Here is a 19,602-nt window from a genome sequence, read left to right as displayed (position 1 = left end):
ACACCCTGTATGACAACTACTGTGGCTCTGGCTCTCTCTCTCTCTCCAGCTGAACCCGAGCCAACATCCACTGCAGAGCAGCTGTCCCTGAGAGGGGAGGCCGGCAGACAGGAGCCGGCTAGAGGAGGATGTGCAGCCTTTGCACGGAGAGGCTGTGGGGTGAAATCACCTGGAAGCTCTTTCAGAACGGATGGGTCAAGCAACCATCCTAAGGCATGTTTGCCAACCACCCTGTGGGAAGGACAGGAAGCAGGAGAGACTCACTCTCCTCTGTCAGGCACAGCAGGCAAGGTAAGGGTTGGTCCACTGCTGCACTTACAGGCCTGTGAACCCGGTTTGGGTTTTGTTGTTGTTGTTTTCTTTTCCTTCTGTGCGGGGAATTGAGCCCAGGGCCACACATATGCTGGGGAAAATTCCACCACTGAGCTATACCACCAGCCCTTGTTTTAAACTTCATTTTGAGACAGCACCTCAGCAAGTTGCCCAGGCTGGCCTTCAGTTTAGCCTCCTGCCTCAGCCTCCCAGGTAGCTGGAAGTGCAGGCACAGGCACGGGCCACCGCACCCGGCTGGTTAATTTAGTGTATAAAATGTGTCTGATGACAGGGGTAGTTAGGAGAGTGAAAATAGGAAAAAGGATGTACTCTTTCAGGCATAGGGCAACTTAGCTGGAAAGCAGGGCGGCGGGAGCTTGGGACTCACTGTAGCCCAGGCCAGGAGCGAGAAACAGTGCACAGGTGAGGACTGCGCAGGCGCACAGCTGCCTGGAAGACCCAGACTGCGCCGGAAGTGCGTTCAAGGCAGGGCCTGCCCGCAGGAGGGGAGCCTGCAGGACGAGGCTTCTCAGAGCCTGGGAGTCCTGGAGCTCCGCGGAGAAGGGCAGGGTCAGTACGCAGCCTGGGACACAAGCTGTGGCAGGGCGGAGACACCCGAAAATAAACTTTTTCTGGGAGAGGCCAGTGGATGGGAGGCCACTGCGCCATCACCACCGCTGCCACTGGCCAGTGCCGATACCCAGGCTCCCTGGGTGGCAGCCCCTGGCCTCCTCTGCCCCTGCCCTGGGCTTGAACGCCCCCATGTGGCTCTGATTTCTACCGGGCTCTCCCCTGCCCCCTCTCTCCTCTGTCCTCCCTCTCTTCTCTCCCTCTCCTGTCTCCCCCCCCCCCGCTGACCCCCCCTCCTGTCTGGTCTCTCATCTCCCCTGTCCCCCTTGGTCCCCTCTCTCTCAAATGCCCCCTCTTCCCTCCCGCCTTCCATCTCTTCCCCTCTGTCTTCTCCCCCCCCCCCGCCCCGCCTAGTCCTCTTCCTCCCCCACCTTCCTGGCCCCCCATCCCTTCCTATCTCAGATCTCCCCATCTGCTTCCGCTCTATCCCCTCTCTCTCAGCCTGTCTCCTCTCCCCCTCTCTCACTGCTCCTTCCAACCCCTCTACCTGAATTCTATCTTCCCTAACCCCCCCTCCACAGCCCCCCTCTTCGGCCTCTCTCCCCCATCTTCTTTCTCCCTTCTGTCCCTTCCTCTGGATTTCCTCCTTTCCAGATATGAAGCCAAGGGTGACCTCCCTGGTTGAACCTGGAGAGGATGATGGGAAGAAACTCCCTGAGCAGGGAGCAGCAGAAGGAGAAGGGGACTGCATGACAGGCCTGGGAGCTCCTGGCCCCAAGAGTGAAGACAAGGAGACCCGGAGGGACAGTGGTAAACTGCAGGGACGGTGCCTGGCCAGGGAAACATGCTGTGGAGTGAAGTCCAGGAGAACACACTCTTTCCGGGAGACTGGGCTGGACAGGAGGCTGCTGTCCTGCCAGCACCTCGGCCTGCCAAGCTGTGGCTCCTTGGGTGGCTGCCCTTGCCCCCCTCTCCCTCCCTGGAGCACCTTCGAGCAGAGTAAGGGACAGGGACACTCAGGCAGCAGCTAAAGTCTTTAGAATGCAGGGTTTCTTGCACATCAAACACTGCTTCTGTAAGTGCACACACGAACAGGTGTAAGGTCCCCATGCCGGGCACCCGTAGGTGCATGAGGCCAAGTGGAGGTGAGGTCTCTCACTGGACAGGGATTCAGGACCAAGTGGAGGCAAGCTGGGAGAGCTGCCCTTCAGAAGGAGGCCTGCAGTCTGTGTCCCTTGAGGCTAGACTGCTGGCTCAGGAGCAGCTTGGCCATTCCTTGGAGGAGATCTTGTGTGCTTTGCAGCTCTGGGTGCCTCTCTTTATGTGGTTGTTTTTTAAAAAATGTATTTTATTGGTGCATTTTAGGTATACAATATAATGGCATTCATCGTTGGAAATTTGCACCTTTACATAATCCATCTTGGTTCTTATTTTTCCCCAATCCCCTGCCCTCCCTTCCACCCCTCCATCCCTCGCTATTTACAAAGAATTTGTTTCCACTTTTTCATTTATGTGGTTTTTGTGATACTCTCCACATATCTGACCTGGGGCTCCAGCTGTGGCGTTCTGCCCCTTTGTTCTCCGTGAAACCCATGAGCTTCTTTGGGCCCTGCTGTCTTAGAGTTTTAGGAGTTCCTTGCCTAAGCTGCAGGGTGCTGTGATGTCATTGTGTACTTGACAGGGCTGTGACCATGTCTGCCCCCCCACTGGAAAGCCCTGCTAGCTCGCTCTCTGATTTCTCCCCCTCTCTCCCCTCCCCCTGTCTCCCCTGGACCCTCTTCTCTCCCCTCTCCTCTCCTCTTCTCTCTCCTCTCCCCATCTCCCCTCTCCCCCTTTCCCATCTCTGTTCCCCCTCCCCGTCCTGTTTCACCACCTTCTCCCCTTCCCAACTCTCTCCCAATTCCTGTGTCCCTCTCTACCCCTCCCCTTCCTGTCTTCTCTGACCTCTTTCAGTGTCCCCTTTCCCCTCAGGTCTCCTGTCCCTGCCCTCCCATCGCCCTTCTCCCTCCTGTCCGGCTCTGCTCCCTCCCCTCTCCTGTCTAAGCTCTCCCCACCCTTTCCCTGCTCCTGCCTCTCCCTTGCCCTCCTTGTCCTCTTCCCCTTTCCCCCACCCCTTCTCCTTCCTCACTCCCACCCCTTGCCTCTGGTTTTCCTTTGCAGATGTGAAGCCAAGGGTGACCTCCCTGGTTGTACCAGGAGAGGAGCAGGAGGAAGACAGTGAGGAGGACCGGGAGAAACTCCCTGAGCTGGGAGCAGCAGCAGCAGCAGGAGAAAGCCACTGCCCCAACAAGGAGGAGGAGGGGGAGGAGCAGCAGGAGGGCAGAGGCAGTGAGCAGGAGCCTGGGCAGCAGCAGCTGGAGGGGCCCTGCCTCTCCAGTGATGTGTTCTGCAGGTTGCAACTGCAGCAGGTGGAGCGCATTTTCCAGCGCGCTCAATACCCAGATGTGTTTGCAAGGTGAGCAGCTGGCCCTGGAGGACCCTGGTTCCCCAGGACAGGGTCTCCTCCCTGGGGAGCTTTGGTGTCTCCCAGCCCTGACCCATGCTCCACAGCTGAAGCCCCAAGCCTTGGTATTTTTTATTATGGGACAGGGTAGCTCTGAATTACTTCGGCTGCTCTCAAACTGGCCATCCTCTTTCCTCAGCGTCCTGAGTAGCTGGCATGACAGGTGTGTGCCACCACGCCCAACTGTACAGAACGTTTGTTGGAGTCGGGATTGACATCAGGGTGAGGAGAGTGGTCAGATCTTGCCTTGATTTAAGATTGTGACCATTTCATCATCATAGAATTTTTTTCCTGCCTTTGGTGGCAAATCCCTGTAATCTCAGTACTCTGAAGGCTGAGGCAGGAAGATCCCCATGTGCTCAAGGCCAGCCTGTGCTAGATACGCTACTGAGTTCAAGGCCTGCCTCAAGTACATAGAAAGATCCTGAATTAAAAGAAAATACCCGGGCATGGTGGAGCAGGCCTGTAATTCCAGCACTCGGGAGGGAGGCTGAGACCGGAGGATCACTGAGAGTTCCGAGCCAGCCGGGGCTACATAGTGAGTTCCAGGCCAGCCTGAACTACATACTGAGACCCTGTCTCCAAAAAAAGTAAAAATAAGGAAATACTGCATTAAAGAGTATTCACCTTGCTGAGTATAGTGGCACACCCCTGTAATCCTCATTCTTCTCTAGGCTGAGGCGGGAGGATCCCAATATTGAGGCCACCTGGTGTACTTTATTTGAGACCTTGTCTCAGACATTTTGAAAAGGGCTGCCTGCTGGTGGTGCCCAGTGTTAGAGCCCTAGAGCCCTTGCCTTGTTTGGCTGAGTCCCCTGACTCAAGTCTCTAGTATGGAAAAAAAAAAAAGTGAAAACCTGAGACTTTCTCTTAGCACCTCCTTCAATTCTGCATACAAAGAAAACCCCATTCTTAAAACAAGTTTGGAACTAGGTTTTACAGAAACTGGGCAGGGGCAACAGGGAAAGGAGAAGTGAGAAGCATCAACTGTGCCTCCAAGTATTTCATTTGATCCAGAACTTCCACACTGGCCCAACATTTGCTGTTTTCTGCTCCACAGAAAGGAGATTTCAATACCCACGTGTGTCACTGAAGCCACGGTGAAGCCCGGGGACCCTGAAGACGATTCACTGTGAAAGCCGCTCTCGAACCCGCTTCAAGAAGTCCTCACTGTTCTCCCAGGCAGTTTCGGCCTGCTGTGTTTTCACTGCCTTTAGTATGTTTGTGAAGAAAGTTTTGAACTTGGGAGCGTTAGGGAGCAAAGGATGGGATAAGTGAACCCCAGCATGTGGAAATTTGTCATCACCAAAAGGAAAATGACTCACTAATGGAAAAAAATTAAAGGACCAAATCGCTATTCCAATTCCTTGTCCCAAAGAAATATAAATGAAGCTCAACTCCTTCTAACCATGGTGTCTTTTAGGGAGCACTTCGGTGGGGAGTCATGCTGGGTTCAGTCTGACCTGGGAAGCATGCAAAGTCATGACCAAGGAGCTAGGCTATGAGAGGGTTCAGCCCTTAAACTATTAAAAATACTCAAGCCACGTGAGGATGCAGCTGCATGAGTGAATGTATAAATGTGTGGGCATTGGGAAAGGGAATAAATCATCCACACACAGAGCATACACTGTGTCAGTGAGTAATTCATGTAGGGTTAGTCGTGTTGCCCGGGCTGTGGGGAGGAGATGGCTTAAAGGTGCAAGGGCCTGGTTGTCTGCTGTTGTTTTAAGTGTGGCCTAAAGCGGTGTAGGGAGCCCTCAAGTTTAATTCCTGGGCGGGGTGTGGCATGTCAGGAAGGAGCAAGCATTGCTCAAATGCTCACGTTATGGTTATGGTGGAGGCTGAGGGCAACGTTGGCAAACTGGAGGTTTGTCTGAAACTGGAACAAACACCACTGTAGAATACAGTCCCTCTGACCTAAGGGACAAAAAGGTTAAAGGTGAATTGCATAACTCAAGTAAATACCTTGAGGCTGTGTCACAAATTGAGCTGTGTGAGAGATGATGCTCTCAAGGCATTTCCAAGACCCAAGGATTTTCCGATTTTGGCGGTAGGATTTTCAAACACTGGGTTTTGGGAAACCTGTTTGGTAGAGCAGAGTAGAGGATCGCAAGTCAGATCAGCTTCTTGCCGTGTGCAATTGGATGCTTTCTGCTGGTTTGGCAGTGACTCCTGATTGCAGGTCCCGGGATCGCAGTAGTAGTATTTGAGAGCATACACAGCCATGCGTTATATTAAGAATATTTTTGACCCGACTGGCTCCTGGATGTGTTTATTAGCTTTTCTCCACAGTGCGTGTGTGAGCTCAGTGACTGAAAGGAGCTACACACTTTGAGGTGGTTTCAGTGAACTTGAACCCGGTTCTGCTACATTCCCTTGACTCTGGGCTGTAACACCAAAGCATTTGGGCGGGAGGGGGCGTCCACACCTCCTCTGCTTCAGCAGGGCAAGCCATAAATGCTCTGGGTCCCCCATCCCAAAGCCTTCCTTGTCAAATCCTTTTGACTCACAGCCCTGAGACCCCCTTGAGAAAACCAGTTTACAAAGCTGCCCTGCTCCTCCTCGGTGACTTGGGACAGCACAGGGGCTTTTCAGTAGGAGGCTGTCCCCTCAGTGACACTCAACAGTGCCCACCTGCCCTTGCTCACTTCCCTGTCCTGATGAGGTGGGAGGAGAGGCCGCTGAACACTGGGTCAGCTGTCAGGACGCAGGCTTTTCTGCATCCTGTTACCACACACAGCGTTAGCAGGGACAGAGGCACTTGTCAGCGACACTGTGTCCAAGAGTGGAACGAAACCCTCAAAGAATGGGGAGATGTGAGGGGAGAGGCACAGCACGAAGCTCAGTCCTCAGCTGAGCTGGAGAGAGGTGTGCACAGCGTGCACTTCCCTCAGATAGTGGACCTGCAAGGAAACGGCTTCCCATGGCCTAGTCTACAGTCTGCGGGACAGGGCCACGTGTTGTGGACTTCTTTCCTCATGACAGGAGCTTTTTGTTACACACCACGAATCCCTTTCTCTGTCTGATTGAAGGTTTGGTTTAAGTAAAGGAGGGTCAAGTGGAGGCCATGGCAGAGGCCAGCGCCACCCAGAAATCTGTCCCCCAGTGCCGCGGGCCACCTGTGGGTGTCACCTTCGGTGGGCTCTGTGATGCCACCCTGTTCTGGAGCCTAACTGGGGGTGGGTCTTCTGGAGCCACTGTCACCCATGCGCCTGTACCCATGTCCTCCTCAGCTGGCCTGGCATGGGACCATCCGCAGCAGACCTCCTGTTGCCCTCTGTTGCTAAGGTGTCTTCTTCAAGGCAGTTTTTCCAAAGTTTCACTCTGCCAGATTCAACTCGCACATAACATGCTATCAAGGGTGGGTTCCCCAGATGCCTGCTACACGAATTCAGTAAATCTAACATTCAGCACCTCCTTTTTGCCTTTTTTGATTTGTTTGTTTCTGCAGATTTGGTTTTGTTTCTCCTTTTGGTGGATCATGAATTCTTTATTTTTCTCTGACAGATCAAATCCTTAGCAGGATAGCTTTTGTACATGGAATGGAGGTGGTAGCCTATGAGTAGGAATTGGTAAGGCAATGTCTTTTAAACAGAACGGTGGGGGAGGTCCCTCTCCAGGCGGTGACGTCTCTGAAGCGCTGTCCCTAGGCCCTTGCACCTCACCAAAATGTGCCAAATACCCACAGCGTCCTTGCCTTGACCCGTACACTGTCTCCTCTGCTGTGGGTCACCCCGTCCTTACTCTGCCACTCTGGGCTCACATGCTTGTGCAAGGTGGGCTGGGGTGCATCCCCAGCGAGAGAACTGTTGCCAGGCAGAGCAGAGCCCGTCCATCCCGACAGGAGTGTTCAGGCCCAACTCGGGACCCTTCCTGAGACCCTACTCGGAGGGCTTGACGGGAAGGGGGCAGCAACCGTCCTTCTGGTCCCCTGCAAGTTCTGCTCACTGACCTCTCTTTCTGTGGGGGACAGACGGGCAAGGGAGCATTCTGGCCCACAGGTCCTGCTGCTTCAGAGAAACACAATGGAAGCCTCCACCAAAGCCAGAGTGAGGGCTTCTCCCTTTTCTTCCCCATCCCCAGGCCAGAGAGGGTGTGCCTGCACCCCCTCAACTGAAAACATAACCCCACCTTCAGCTGTTCTGTGATCATCCTTGAGAAAACCCTGATTATTGCTAATGAAACATGGAGGGGACTCGTTTCCTTCAGTGCCGGTCGAAGCCAAGAGATTGTCCCCAAGCAAAGAACCAGAACCTTCACTGCAAAGAAGCAAGCATTCTGACTTTCATGTTTTATTTTTTGCGGTCCTGGGGATTGAACCCAGGGCCTTCTCACTCAGGCACATATATCACCAAGACTTTTCGTTTCTCTTTTCAGACAGGGGTCTCACTAAGTCACTAAGTTGTACATGCTGGGCCCAAACTTACAATCCTCGTGCCTCGGCCTCCTGAGCTCTAGAGTTTTGTGCCTGCCCAGCACACCCAGCTCTTTTATGTGAATTTGCCACAGTAGACAGCAACAAAAACAACAACAAAAATTGGGTGTAGTGCAGGATACCAGGTCCACTTGTGTAAAAACATGAAACGTTTCTCTATAGTGTTTGTGTTTGAGGCATCCCTAGCACGTCAGGGACTCTGGAAGGCAGTCAGCTGCCAGGTGTGGTTCACAGTGAACACCAGCTTGCACTGTGAGGTGATGGCTAAGGTGACGTTTTACAGTTACATCCTAATTTCCTCTTGGGGGTTCTTCAATCCCCGGTCTCATCACACATATCCCTCAGGTGTAAAGAATGTTCTCTGTTCTTGGCAGAGAGTCTCATGCTGTGTTGCCCACTAGTTTAACCCCTTTCTTCTCTGCTGTCCTGCAGGAGACCATCTCAAAACCACACTGAGCAGGCTATAAAATATTATTGAATTGGCTTATAAATTGGCTATTGATTAAATTGTGCGTCTGTCCCAAACCTACGTGGGACGTGCTGGATGAGCCTTCAGCTGGCATAGGCAAACAGAACTCCCTATGCAACGGTCAAAATTGAGCTCTTAATGACTGATGATACTGTGACATCTCTGAAAGGAAGATGACACTGCAGCTGGCGATTTATGACTCTTGTGCAGCCATTCTCCCAGATCAAATGTTAGCCAATGATAACACAGGTGGCTTGTTAACTACGACCTCTCCTTCGCAAGAATACAACCTTCCTCCCTTTTACAAGCCTGGCTCAGTAGTGCCTTAGTACCGCTGTTCTAACACCTGCCTTTATGTCTCCTGCTGGGTTGTGCAGTCAATCAGTACTGACAAGTCTGGAGCTTGTGGTCTTAGCAAAGAAGAGCTAAGATCAGGTCTGGGCCTCACATAATAAAATAATCTTTTGCTCCTTATTTCTTGTATTATTATTATTATCATCCTTGTTATGATTATTATTATTGTTTTGGTACCGGGATCAAACTCAGGACCTCGCCCTTGCCAGGCAGGCGCTGTGCTGCTGAGTTCAATCCCCAGCCCTATTTCTTGTATTATTATTCTTTCATCCTCTACTGTAGCCTCAGTCGGGTGGTCGGGCATCTCCCCAATACTCTGCAGCCTTCGATCATGCGGATATTAGTCAGCAAAGCGCTTGCACAGAACGTGGGCCTTCTGCATACAGATTATCATTACTTGGAAGCCCCAGGGCCTCGGGGTACTGAGGAACATCTAAGAATACACCTTGCATACCCACTGGCATCTTTCAGAGCATTTGAAACTGAAATTTCTTATCTCCCAATTTTGACCCCATCCTCCTTATTTCATTTACTTACTTTTTAGAGACAAGGCTTAGCTGTTGCCCAGGCTGGCCTCTGACTCTTGGGCGCAAGCTCCCTCCTACATCCGCCTCCCATGTAGCTGGGCCTGCACATGCCTGACCGCGCACCTGACAACTCCTGTCTTTTTAAAACATTCCTTTCCTGGATGGTTTTAAGTATCTTCAAATCAAAGCCATGAGATCTCCACAAATAAAGGCCACAAGACATTCTCAGACTGATTTCTGCCCCCTTCTAGTCTCTTTGCCACCCTGAGACTGCAAGCCAGAGAGTACTCCTTCACTAGCGGGCTGTTTGCATCATTGAAAGCTCTAAAAGGTTCGCCATCACTACTATAAACCATAGTTACTCTACTGTGCTATAAAAGAGCAGAATGAATTTCTCTTACCTGACAGTGTTTTGCTATCCATTATCTAACTTCCCATCCCCTCTCTCCCTGTAACATTCCTAGTCTCTAGTGACCACTCTTCTACTTTTCTGAGATCCAATTTTTTTAGTTCTCTAAAGGAGTGAGAAAGTGCCATATTTGCCTTCCTATGCTTACCTTATTTCATTTAACTTGATGTCCTCCAGTTCCAACCACGTTCCAACCGTGTTGTCATAAATGACAAGATTTCATTATTTTTGTGGCTGAAAAATATTACGTTGTGCATGTGTATCATGTTTTCTTTATCCATTTATCTACTGATGATCACCTTGGTTGATTACATATTTTGGCTGAGGTTAATAGTACTTCAGTAAACATGAGAATGTGGGTATTGCTTCTATATACTGATTTTACTTCCTTTAGATAAATACCCAATAGTGGAATTGCTGGATCTTACCATGGTTCTATTTTTAGTTTTTTGGGGGAAATACAAATCAAAACCAAAATGAGATACCATCTCGCCTCAGCTAAAATGCTTATGATAAAAAAGAAAAAGAATAAATGTAGCAATCCCTTACAAATTGCTGGTGGGAATGTAACTTAGTACAACCAATTAGGATAACAATATGGAGGTCATTGAGGAAACTATTAGGGAATTCACAGAATTGCATATTTATTACAAGAAAAGGTAAATAGCCAAGAAAGTCTTTTTGTTTCCCTTAAATTCTGTTATTGGTACATTTTAGGTATACAATACGTTTACATTTATCATTGGGAACCTGTACCTTTACGTGATGCATCTTGGTTCTTATTTTTTCCCCATTCCCTGCCCTCCCTTCACCCCCTCCACCCTTCCCTATTTATAAAGACTCTGTTTCCTTTTCTTCCATTTCTCATAACTTTTCCTTTCCCTTCTTTCCTTTCCCCTATCCTTCCCACTTCCCCTACCCATTTGGACCTTTTGTTCCTATTTCGCATTATCAATTATTCATTTTAATCATTGGTACATTTTAGGTATACATTATAATGACATTCATCATTGGAAATTTGCCCCTTTACATAATCTCTCTTGGTTCTTATTTTTCCCCCTTTCCCTGCCCTCCCTTCACCCCCTCCATCCCTCCCTTCTTACAAAGACTTCGTTTCCAGTTTTCCATTTTCTCATATTAATTCCATTCCCTTCTTTCCTTTCCCCTACCCCTTCCCCTTCCCCTTCCCCTTTGTTCCTTTTCTTCCTATTTCACATTATCTATTATACCTTTTAGTCCTTATTTACACTTTCAGTTTCTCACACTAGAGAAATTATTTGGTAGAAGTCTTGTTTTTGCTGCTTATCTTATTCTGCTCAGGCTGCTATAACAAAACACCTTAAATGAGGTACTTTATAAACAACTAAATGAAAATGAAAATATAACTTGTCAAAATCTGTTGGCAGTAGCAATGGCAATTCGCAGAGGGACATTCAGAGCATTTAATGCATACATTAGAAAAGAAGAAAGATCTAATATTAATATTCAAAGCTTTCACCTTAAGAAACTAAAGAAAGAAAAGCAAATTGAATTCAAAGTAAGAAGAAGGAAAGATATTGGAAAACTCAGGGCAAATATCAACAAAATTAAAAAATATTCAGGCAGGCTAATCAAGGAAAAAAAAGAGAAGACATAAATTATTGTTACTGGGGCATGGTAGCACACGCCTGTGATCCCAGCTACTTGCAGCAGGAGGATCCAGAGTTCAAGGCCCCCCTGGACAACTTAGCGAGACCCTGTCTCAAAATAAAAAATAAGAAAGTATAGGATGTTTCTCAATGGTACAGTGCTTGGGAAGCAAGGCCTTAGTTTCCAGCCCCATTATAAAAAAGGGCAAAAATGTCCTATGTCCAAATGAAAGAGGGATCATCATTACTGATCTCATGAGCACAAAAGGAGTATTATGAACGGCTGTATGGACACAAATTTGGTTACTTCAATGCAATATACCAATTCCTTGAAAGACACAATCTACTAAAATTCATGCAAGGAGAAACAGGCGATCCAGAGGCCTATATAACTTTTAAATGCCTGTAACAGCTTCCCAAAACAAATCCCGTCATCATGCAATACTAACATGCACTAATAAAATTAAAACTAGAGAAATTTTCAGAAATGAACAATAAGTTTTAAGTTTTAAAAACTGAATCAATCATTAATATCTTTTCAAAGCAGAAAAGACTAGTCATAGTTTCACTGGGAAATTCTCTAAGGAAGAAATTATACTAATTCTCTATATTGTGTTATAGAAAATAGCAGCAGAGGAAAAACTTCCTAACTCATTCTGTGAGGTCAGCATTACTCAAACACCAAATAAAAAACCACACTCCAAGATAGGAAAACTACAGATCAGTACCTCACATGAACATAGATGCAAAAATCCTCAACAAACTATTTGCCAATTGAATCCAACAATTCAAAAATTCATATGAGGTGGAGATACCCCTATACAATTCTTGCATAGCATGCACAAATCCCTAGGTACAATACCAAGTGTAGCAGAAAAAACTTATTCATCACATCCAAATTGCACCTCTGAAAAGGTGGCTCAACATTTAAACTCAAAGTAATCCATGACATTAATGGACAGAAAAGCAAAAATCATTTGATCAGATCAATAGACACAGACAAAGCATTTGACAAAATCCAACACCCGTTCATGTTTAAAACTCACAGAAAACTAAACTACAGAAGAAATTCACCAACATAATAAGGACACCTACCTATAAAACCTACAGTTAACATCACATTTAATGGTGAGAACCTAGATGCTTTCCCCTTAATATCAGGCAAGGTTGAACCCTTTCAGCACTCCAGTAATTCATACTGGAAGCCCTAGCTAATGTAATAGGACAAGAAAATAAAAGTTATAAGATGAGAAGAAAGAAATGCAACTGTCTTTGTTTGCAGATGGCACAATTATCGATGTAGAAATTCCCAGGAGGTCAACATCAGTAACAAACAAACAAACAAAACACTTCTGGAAGCCACAACTATAGTCTCAGCCACTCAGGAGGCTGAAACAGGAGGATTACTTGAGCCCATGAGTTCAAAAACAGTCTGGGCAACACAGGGAGACTCTGTCTCAAGAAAAAAGGTACCGTCCACACAGACATTACTTAAACTACTAAGCAGTTATAGCATGATTACACAACAGATTAAAGGCTAATAGAAGTGTCATTCATGTTCCCACGTGTCACCCCTAAGCAATTGAAATTTGAAATAAAAAACATAAACCATAGCAAGGTGTGCTGGCATGTGCCTATAGTCCCAAGCTACTTGGGAGGCTGAGGCAGGAGAATTGCTTGAGCCTAGGAGTTGAAGACTAGTCTAGGCAACATTGCAAAACCCTGTCTCAAAACAGATGTGGCCGTTGGGGTATAGCTCATTGGTAGAGTGTTGTGTAGCATGTGGAAAGGCCTCAGTTTGATCCCGACCACCAATTTTTTAAAGCACAAACCATTTATGTCATCACCACACAATTAAATTTTTATGTATAAACCTAAAATATGTGTGCCATAACTATCTATGTGAGAAAAAATAAAACTCTGATCAAAGAAATCAAATATCAAAATAAATGGAGAGATTCTGTATGGATAGAAAATATCAATATTGTTAGAGGTCTGATGTTCCCCACTTGGTCTGTAGTCTGCAGTTCCAATCAAAATCTCAGTAAGTTACCTTGTGATAGTTAGCAAACTGATTCTAAAGTGTATATGGAAAAGCAAAATACCCAGAATAGCCAAGTTACACTATTTAGCTTTAATACCTATCATAAAACTATAATAATCAAGGCAGGGTGGTATTGGGGCAAATAGATCAATGAAACAGAGAGCTCAGAAATAGACACATACAAATAAAGTTGCTAATCTTTTTTTTTTTTGTACCGAACTTTTTTTTGTTCGAACTTGAGACCTTGCGCTTGCAAGGCAGACACAGAGCTGCTGAGCTAAATCCCCAGCCCCAAAGTTGCTAATCTTTGATAAGAAATCAAAGGCATTGCAAAGGAGAAAGGATAGTTTCATCAATAAATGGTCCTGCACGAGAATATCCATGGCACTTTTATTTATACCTGCCAAAGCTTGGGAAGCAACCAAAATGTCCTTCCATGGGTGAAGAGATGAAGAACCTGTGGCATATCCATGGATAGAATAATCAGCAATAGACAGAAACGAACTGTCAGGCCATAAGAAGACATGGAGGAGTGTTCAATGCATATTGTTAAGTGGAAAAAACCAGTAGGAACTGATTGGAACTGTATGGTATTCTAGAAAACTACAATCATAAGGAAAATAAAATAATAGGTGTGGTGGTGCGTGGCTATAATGCCTACATTCTTGTAGGCTGTGGCAAAAGAATTGCATTTTCCTACCTGGTCTGGACAATTTAGCAACACAGAAAGACCATTTCTCAAAAAAAAAAAAAAAAAAAAAAAAAAAAAAGAGAAAAAGAAAATTAAAAAGTGTTAGGGATGAACTTCAGTGAGAAAACCCTGGGTTCAATCTTCACTACCAGAAGAATCAATCGATCAATCAATCAATCAATCAGCATTTGCTGAGAGATTGGTGGGGAAGGAAGTGTGAATCGGTGGAGCACCATGGGTTTTAGAGCAGTGAAACTACTCTGCATGATGCTGTAATGGTGGATACATGATAGTTTGCGTTTGACAAAATCCGTAGAATGCACAACACAAAGAATGAACCTTAAAGTAAACTACAGACTTCAGTTACCTGTAATATATAAATATTGGCCCACCAATTATAACAAACTTGCCACACCAAAGCACAATGTTAATATTAGGGGAAGCTGTGGGGTAAAGTGAGTGAGGAAGGAAAAGGAGTACATGAGAATTCTGTACTTTCTGCTCTATTTTTCTGTAAATCTAAAATGGCTATTAAATCTAAAGTCTACTGGGTTGGGCATGTGGCTTGTCTAGCATGCCCAAAGCCCTGAGTTGGAGCCCCAGCACCATGAAGATAAAGAATGAAGCCCATTTATTTTTAATTTTAATTTTATTTTATGAGTACATGTTTGCAGTACATGCATTTTACAGTCATCTTGGGGAGCTGATACATGTACATAATACAGCTTGTTTCCCTTTTTAATCCCCTCCCTCCCCTCCTTCCCTCCTCCTCTAGTTTCCCTTTCCCCCTTTTCATTCTTGTTGACATTATTAATCTTAGTTTATGTTTATGGCGTATAATATCCGTGTTCACTGAGGTTATTTGGACCTTGTACGTGGCATATCTTCACTCTACCTATTTCCCCATCCCCCCCCACCCCTTACCCTTGGCCTCCTGGACCTCTTCCCATCCGCAAGAGATCTATACCCCTGTCTCATTCTAGCCTTCCTTTATTTTTTTCTTCGTTTGTACTTTGCCTTACTCAGATGAGAGGTACCACATGGTTTTCAAGACAAGATCAAAGGATGAATATGGTTAGCATCTCTGTTCATTGAGTTTCAAGTTTTCAAGGTGCACCTATTTTGGGTTTTGGTTTATTGGTGTGGTTTATCTGATAATAGATTAAAAATTATTTCATGCAACATATAATTAAATTTTGCAAAACTCTGTTTAGAGGAAACCCTGTTCTTTCATTTCTAAAGCTAAAGAAAAAGTGAGGGGAGGGGAGGGAGAGGTGGAGGGGAGAAAACAGCCACCTGGGAGAATCAAATGCCATAGTTCCATGTTTAAAGTGTTTTCCTTAAAGAAACAGCAAATGCACAAATACGCTTTTTAAAAAAAGATCAGCACAACAAGTTTTGTACTCTGCATGCTGCAAGTAAGGGATGTCAGTAAATTGGAGTTTGAAGCAATTTAGGAGCAGGGGGCTGTGTCTCACTAACCTCTGTAGCCAAACCTCTTTCCTTTTTCTGGCTTTTCACACATAGATGCAAACTGGTAGTTGCTGGTATTTATTTGGAATCTGTGAGACAAGAATTGGCTGTGCTTTGAGTACGGGCTGTCAGGCAGGTTTTGAAGCTGCCTCCTTCCAGGCCCCCTCGGCAATCACCAGATCCTCCTAGGAGCCTGTTGGGGAGCAGAGCACTCAAATTCTTCATCCACGCCATGCAGTGGGCGCCGCTTTACTTGACGTTTCCCTATCTTTCCTGTGCAACACGATCTTTTAAGTCAAATATATCCAGGGATCGTCCTGTCACGCTGTCTCATCCTGTGCTTCTTTTTGTCATCAGAACATCTCCACCCACGCCTGACACATTTTCACACACTGACACACACAGGTTCTCCCAATGTGATCAAATGAGAAAGTTATCCATTTTGCAGTGTGAAATTAAGTCTGACCCAAAAGTTGGAAAATTTTTCCATATATCTAGAGGCCTAATATCATCAAATTTCTTCCTATAGATGTCGCCCCAGTTCGTTATTGCAGAAGGCATCCTACTAAGCTGGGTGCAAGAGGGACTAACAGTGCCAGCACCCCTGGGAAAATGTCAGAATAGGTTCGCAGCTCTGAATAGCCCTGTGCTCCACCCATTCAGCCCCCCTCCCCCACCAATCTCCTGGCAACTGCTGATCACAAGTCTTTATTGATGAAGAAGTATTCTGGAACAAAACTGTTTTTAAAGTATCTAGTTCAGCTTTTTTTTTTTTTTTTTTTTGCTTTTACATTGCCTTGTCCCTATGAATTCTCCTATTACATACCTCTAAAATATTTTTTTAAAATATTATTTTATTGGTACATTTTAGGTATACAATATAATGACATTCATCATTAGAAAATTGCACCTTTACATACTCTCTTGGTTCTTATTTTCCCCCTTCCCCTGCCCTAACTTCAACCAATCCATTTCCTCCCAATCTGCAAAGACTTAGTTTCCATTTTTTCATTTTCTTATTTTTTTGTATATCCTTTCATTGGTACATTTTAGGTGTACAATATAATGACATTCATCATTGGAGATATTCACCTTTACATACTCTCTTGGTTCTTATTTTTTCCCCCTTCCCCTGCCCTCCCTTCAACCCCTGCATTCCTCCCTATCTACAAAGACTTTGTTTCCAGTTTTTCATTTTCTCATATTAATTCCATTCCCTTCTTTCCTTTCCACTACCCTTCCCACTTCCCCTTCCTCTTTGCCCCTTTTCTTCCTATTTCACATTATCTATTATACCATTTAGTCCTTATTTACACTTTCAGTTTCTCACACTAGAGAAACTATTTGGTATTTACACATGTGTGTCCTATTTATTTCACTTAAGAGTATGGCCTCAATGTGCATCCATTTAGCAATAAATGTCTCTAATTTCTCATTTTTATGGCTGAGTAGTATTCCATTTTGTAAAAAAACCCACACTTTCTTTATCCAGTCTCCAGTTGATGGGCATTTGGGCTGCTTCCAAGTTTTAGCAATTACAAACTGTGCTGCTCTGAACATGGGCGCACATATATCACTGTGGTATGAATTTTTAATTCTTTGGGGAAGATCCCCAGCAGGGGACTAGCTGGGTCAAATGGGACTTCCAGTCCTAGTTCTTTCAGGTATCTCCATACTGATTTCCACAGTGGTTGCACCAGTCTATACTCCCACCAGCAGTGGAGGAGGGTTTCACTTTCCCTACAGCCCCGCCAGCCTTTGTTATTGGTTGATTTCTTTTTCTTTCTTTTTTTTTTTTGTAATCACTGGTTGTTTATTTGTACTATAAACTTACCTATAAACTCAGCTTGGGCAGGGGATTTAGCTCAGTGGTTTTGCCGCCTGCTGCGCAAGGACCTGACTTCGATCCCCGGTACCAAAAAAAACCCCAAAAAACAAAAAAACCTCAGCTTTACACAAATAATTCAAGACAGCATAATTTACATTTTAAATGACAGAATAACAAATAACACAATAGGCCATAATTATTATTTTAAACAGACCAAGTCCAAGAGAAGAAATACAAATATGTAGACATATTAGCAGTGCTTAAATTTCAAACTTAGTTTCACGAATTACTTATTATTCAAGATGTCTTTACTGCGAGGCTGTGTATACATGCTGGGCTTACTTCATGTAAAGTATTAATGTGACAATTTAAAACTGTAATTATTACTTATTTCAAGAAAAATATTAATTTGAGTACTTAAAAGAAACAAGTAGCTGATATATATGTTTTCTCATTTCTATAGATAAAAACAGAAGAACGATATAGGTTAAGACAACTTTCGAACAAGTTTTCAAACAATACATACCAGGCTATAGTTTAAAAAAAAGTACTCACCTTCACCATCAAAGATGTAAAAGGTAGAGGATAAAAAATCAACCTATTTTTTTTCTGCTTGCCTAATATCAATCATGAGTGACTGAATCTACAAGTTTGCTTTAAATTGAGTATCTCTTTAAACTAATACTATATTCTTAAAAGGAGATGAAGTTGGCATCTAGGAAAAAAGAAACATTTCAGTGATCCCTGAAGAGTCATTAAGAAAGCCAAAGATTTCATAAGCAGTCTGTTTGGCAGTGGCAACAGCCCAAGGAAAAGCCATTACTAAACAAGACCGTGCCCACCAGGATGCAGGGATCTGCACACATCATCTCATTTTGTTATCTGTAATATTATTAGTATTTTCTGCAAGTTGGACAATATATATTTGGTAAAACAAGCAATGTTGCTTCTTAACCAAAGAAATACAAGGTAAAAGATCTAATAAGTAATTAGCAAAATCAGGTTTACTTGGTCAAGACCATGACATATTAATAAATCACATATAAGATTGCCAGAGTTACCTATCTATAGGGCTTGCCGGTGAGCAAGAAGAGGGCTTCTACGAAAAGGCCTTGCTGTTGAAATGCTAAGACAGTGTCTCTGAAAATGCATGCTATGCTCTGGAAGTTTCTAATAACACAGAATAATCACACACATACACACATGACACTTCATTCTCTGCCTATGACAGAACATCCTAAGTGTTGTAAAACATTCTAAAATGTTTTTCTAGTTTAAATTTTTGGAAGTTTTTTGTTTTGTAGACTAAGAATATGCATCAAAAAATGATATATTATTTTCCAGAAACCATAATCATTAGAAACTTATGGAGGAAGGTGCAGATTCATATAAATTAGCACTCTACAACTCAGTAATTCTGAGAGCTTTAGTTCCTCCTTTATGAAAACTTGAACTTTCCTCTCTAGGGAAGGATATAACTAGATACAATGGTTCTTGTTACACCCTAAAATTAAATTTCAACAGCAGCTGCACTTAAACACTGAATGCCTGGGTAGTCCACCTTTGACTCCATTCCATCTCAGTGTGAGTAATAGTGTCAGGTTTTGATGAACGTATTTCTTCTTTGTTAACTTGTTCATTTTGTTTCTAGTCTCATCCAAATACATGCTGTGTATTTCCTGTTTCTTTTTTTTTTTTAAGCTTCTGACCAGGAAGTGCTTTCCTTTTGCTGACTGCACACAGGGGACAGGAGTTGCTTAAGGAAGGGCTCTAAACTCTTGGCATTCACAGAACAGCAGCCTGGCATCATCTTGTTAGAAAAAAAATATTGAGACCTAACCCAAACCTTTTGAATCTGAATCTGTCTTGACACAAGATCCTCCAGGGGTGCAAATGCAAATCAAAGTTTAGGCAGCACTGTCCTGCAGCAGCTTCAGTCTTCCATGTTCAAGTATTTTCTTCCTGGCTATTATCCCCCCTGTGAGGAAGGACATGTAGCTATGCGAACATTGACCCATTTTTGAGACATGAAAGAGAGTGGAGGCTTTTAGTTGACTTTCATCTACTTCCTGTGCATACGGCCACTGTATTTTCTGGAGACATTCACCTTCATACAAGGGGATCAGGGCTGTTACATCAAGACTTTTTCATCTACAGAGTGCTTCATGGTTTCCAAAACGCTTCCACATGCAAAATAACGATCTTCGCCAGAGTCCTGGAAGGCTAGGAGAATTCACAGGGAAGTTCTGCAGCTCAACTTAACAGGACAGAGATCCGCGACATCCCTGCGGCGGACGGTCCGGTCTTGGGGCCGACCCGGGGCGCGCCCCCTGCCTGCCTAGCCCACACCCTGGCGCTC

At 44.9% G+C, this 19,602-nt stretch overlaps 1 protein-coding gene across 1 annotated transcript; it reads left to right on the top strand.

Annotated features, from left to right (window-relative positions):
* Window positions 1-777: 777 nt before the first annotated feature.
* Window positions 778-5,392, top strand: LOC147821609 (uncharacterized). Its single transcript, XM_087199787.1, has 4 exons — window positions 778-882; window positions 1,537-1,692; window positions 3,043-3,337; window positions 4,446-5,392. Exons 2-4 carry the CDS (start codon window positions 1,539-1,541, stop codon window positions 4,519-4,521), a joined length of 525 nt encoding a protein of 174 aa, XP_087055913.1. The 5' UTR covers window positions 778-882; window positions 1,537-1,538; the 3' UTR covers window positions 4,522-5,392.
* The last annotated feature ends 14,210 nt before the right edge of the window (window positions 5,393-19,602 follow it).

The sequence above is a fragment of the Heterocephalus glaber genome, unplaced genomic scaffold (genome assembly GCF_053883595.1).
Source record: "Heterocephalus glaber isolate CG9 unplaced genomic scaffold, H.glaber_assembly_v1.0 deba00001729, whole genome shotgun sequence".
Lineage (NCBI taxonomy): Eukaryota > Metazoa > Chordata > Mammalia > Rodentia > Bathyergidae > Heterocephalus > Heterocephalus glaber.
Note: the sequence above shows the minus strand (reverse complement) of the source record. Positions and strands in the feature narration are given on the sequence as shown.